The sequence below is a fragment of the Miniopterus natalensis genome, chromosome 18 (assembly GCF_054644295.1).
Source record: "Miniopterus natalensis isolate mMinNat1 chromosome 18, mMinNat1.hap1, whole genome shotgun sequence".
NCBI classification, from domain to species: domain Eukaryota; kingdom Metazoa; phylum Chordata; class Mammalia; order Chiroptera; family Miniopteridae; genus Miniopterus; species Miniopterus natalensis.
Window position 1 is genome coordinate 5,428,311 of NC_142098.1, and position 3,280 is coordinate 5,431,590.

Here is a 3,280-nt window from a genome sequence, read left to right on the forward strand (position 1 = left end):
CTCGTAAGATTTCGGCCAAATTTGTTAGGTTTGCGCCAAAGCAGGTACCGCGGGCGAGCGCAGGGCTGGCCGCAGGCCTGGCGCCGGGGGCCCGGGCGCCCTGCTAGCCCTGCCCCCGCGCTCGGGACCTCGCCTTTCTGCGCCCGGGCCCTCAGCCCCGCAGCTGGGGAAGGTGCGGAGTTTAGAAAGCGGTTTCAGAAAATTAAAAGTCCCAACTTTATTGGATTAAAGCAAATTTAAATCTCGGCTGCTGACACGTATGTTACAGAGGACGGGGAAGCGCCGGGCAGAGCCCCGACGGCTGAGTGGGGCCACGGAACACGGGGCGTCGACAAGCTCAGAACATCAAGCGGCCTTGGATTTCACGATCACTCCGAATAGGACATAGAAATATGGAAGTACGGCCAGTTTCCACTGGGAAGAGTTCTTGGTGTACAAATGGTATATATTTATATATATTTTTTAAATCTGTCGCCACTGAGGTGAGTCCTTTCTCGCTAGCAAGCAGCGGAGAAGGAAGGGCCTCCAGCTAACTGACGCCTGAGCGGCGATTTCAGCGGAGCAGTGCTCGCCAAATTAAAACTACCCCCCCCCCAGTCAAAAAATAAAAATAAAAACCTTACCCCGCCCCCGTCGACCACAATGGGGGAGGGGCGTACTCGACTTCAGCGGGGACCCGGGGGGCGGGGTCTCACGTTATACAGCGATATACAAAGTTTCGGTTCTGTGAATCGGCGGGGACGCGAACGCGGGGAAGGAACGGCGGCGGGCAGCCCCTCTTCCTCCGTTACTGCGACTGGCATGGGGGGGGCGAGCTTAGCTTTGGAAACGGGAGCGCGCAGAGCTAAGTGGAACTTACTTCTCCAAATGAGTAAAGGGGCAGAGCTGTCCGGCCGCCCGCGCCCTCCGCGGACGCCTGCGCGCACCCTCGGGCCGGCGCGGCGGGGGCACGCGTGGGAAGGTTCAAGTCCCGCGCTCTCCGGGTCCGCTACGTCTCAGCCTCTCGCCCCCCTCCTGCCTGCCCCCCCCCCGCCTCCATTCCGGAGAAGAGCCGGTCAGAGGGGAAACACGAGGAATCCGGAGAAGGTCGAGTACTTCCAGCCCCCCATCAAGTTCCCCCGCTCCAGCTTGAGGTATGCTCGGTCGCCTTTCTCCATCTGGATGAGGACTCCGTTGCTGGCGGCCTCCCGGGTCACGTCCTGGTCCCCAGCAAAAGCTGAAATCACCGGCCACCCGTTTAACATAAGGCTCACCTGAGAAAGAGAAAGGCCCGCGTCAGAGCTGCGGCCCCGGCGGTGCTGGAGCGGCACCCGAGGCGCAACCGCGCGGCTCGGCCCGGTATCAGCCGGGAGGGCCTGGAAGGGGGGGTGGGCGCGGGAAGAAAAGGGGCTTTGCAGGTTACTGCCCAGGGTCCAACGCAGGCAAAAGGTGCCCATCTAGATGAGAAGATGGAACTGCCCGTAGCCGAGTCACCTCCTTTCCTCGAGTGTGCCCAGAGAACCCCGAGGTCGCTCTTTCATACAGTTTAAGGGACCCATAGGTGGCTCAAGAGCCCTGAGACCTTAGTTCCCACGCCACACACACACAACCCCACTCCCAAGGCTCAAAGTGAAACTCAGACCACTCCGCTCTTGGTGCTTCTGGAAAAACAAACAAAAATCCTGGCTCCTCCTGACCCTAGCTGCCTGGCTGGACACAGTGGAGACAGTGGAGAAGCCCGGAAAGGCTTTTGGCTGAAGAGAAATCTCGTGCAGAGCTGCATTCTGTGCTTCATCCCCAATCGCCAGGCTCAATTCCCGTCCAGCTCCAGCGGCTCCGGCCACCCACCGCTTGGTTTTGCCCTTGCGGCGGCATCCACAGCCAAAGGCCCCGCGCACCCCCTCTTCCCAGCCGCGCCTTCCACCTTTTGTCTCAGCCCAAAGGAAACCTAGATACCTTTGAGAACCTGGGGAGACGCTGAGAGCGGGCTGGGACGACACTGGAGCCAGGGGGAGTGGCACTACGCCCCTTCCCTCCTTTCCCTCCCTTCACCTGCGCCGGCTCCGCGCAGGAACGCGGGGCCGAGGTGCTGTCCGTGGTGCTGAAGGGGGTCAGGACAATCTTATGGAAGCGGGAACTGTCTGCGATGGTCACAGCAACCTCTACGGGAAATCCCCGGAGTCTCATAGGAAAGCGCGAGACCCTCCCCCGAGGGGCGCAGAAGGCGGCGGAGGGAAACTCTGCCTTCGGGAAGGAGCTAGGTTCCGAGGGCCGAAGACCGGGGACGTAAGGGGCAGCCCAAGCCACAGAAGCATGAGGCCCAGCTACTCGTCCTTCCCAGCAGCCCGGGCACGTGCAGCTGCCCCTTTTTTATCCCCCCCCCCCACGCGGCCGCTCACTCCCGCCGTTAGCCGCCCCCTCCCGGGCCGGGCCGGGCCTGAAGCGGCACTGACCTGGATGGTCTGTCTGTTGTAGACTTTTACCACGTGGAAGTTAAAACTGTAGATCCCTTTGCGCGGGGCGATGAAAGTGCTGCGTTCTGAATCGAAGTTGTTCCCGATGTTCACTAGTACCTATAACGAGACGGGGAGGAGCGGGGGTAGGCACGAGTCAACCCGAACTCTCGCCGCGCGCCTCCGCAGAGACCTCGGGGCACAGCAGGCATCTACCCTCCACCTCTCCCCGACCCCTCCCAGTCCAATCTACGTGTAGCACTCACCTGGTCGAAGTAGATGATCATGGTGCGATTACTCATCTCGGACGGCTCGTGGTTAGTGCTTCTGATGGCAGAGAAAGCCACCTTGGCGCTGCCAGAGCGCACAGAGATGCCCAGAGCTGTGCCCGTGGGGTCGGACGTGGGGTTGGAGTCGCACACCACCAGGCACTTGCCCTCCAGCACGATGGGTTCCGTCTCATTCTGCCCGCGGGCCGGGCCTGCCAGCCACACCGCCCCAAGCAGCAGCAGCTCCACGACGCCCAGCATCGCGGCGGCGGCACCCACCCCGCCCCCCGCCCCGGGGGCCGCCTGCGCCAGCCGCCCCCCCCCGCCCCAACCCCGCTCCAGAGCCCCCTCCTCAGCTCGGTGCGCAGCTCCGCCGACGCCGCTCTGGACACTCCGGCCCTCCCTGGCACTCCCGAACAGGCGTGCCCCACCGCGCGGTGCTCCCGGAGCCCCGCCCGGGCCTCAGGGGAGCCGCGGCTGCCCCGCCGCACTTGGGTGCATAGCCGCTGCCTCTCGGTCCCCGCTGCTTCCGCCGCCTCCTGCCCGCACCAGCCGCTGGCTCCGCCGCCGCCGCTCTGA

General features: G+C 63.3%; 1 protein-coding gene across 1 annotated transcript; it reads right to left on the reverse strand.

Moving 5' to 3' along the window:
• Window positions 1–1,055: 1,055 nt before the first annotated feature.
• CBLN1 (cerebellin 1 precursor) lies at window positions 1,056–2,962 on the reverse strand. Its single transcript, XM_016213769.2, has 3 exons — window positions 2,699–2,962; window positions 2,433–2,552; window positions 1,056–1,253 (listed from the first exon to the last, which is right to left on the reverse strand). The coding sequence occupies exons 1-3, from the start codon at window positions 2,960–2,962 to the stop codon at window positions 1,056–1,058; spliced, it is 582 nt and encodes a 193-aa protein (XP_016069255.2).
• Between the last annotated feature and the right edge of the window lie 318 nt (window positions 2,963–3,280).

Excerpts from the sequence above, each read along its gene's own strand:
- CBLN1 (XM_016213769.2), bottom strand. The coding sequence starts at position 2,962 with ATGCTGGGCGTCGTGGAGCTGCTGCTGCTTGGGGCGGTGTGGCTGGCA. Across the intron at positions 2,553-2,698 it reads TGATCATCTACTTCGACCAG|GTACTAGTGAACATCGGGAA; the intron begins GTGAGTGCTACA and ends GTCTCGTTATAG. Across the intron at positions 1,254-2,432 it reads ACAACAGACAGACCATCCAG|GTGAGCCTTATGTTAAACGG; the intron begins GTCAGTGCCGCT and ends TCTCTTTCTCAG.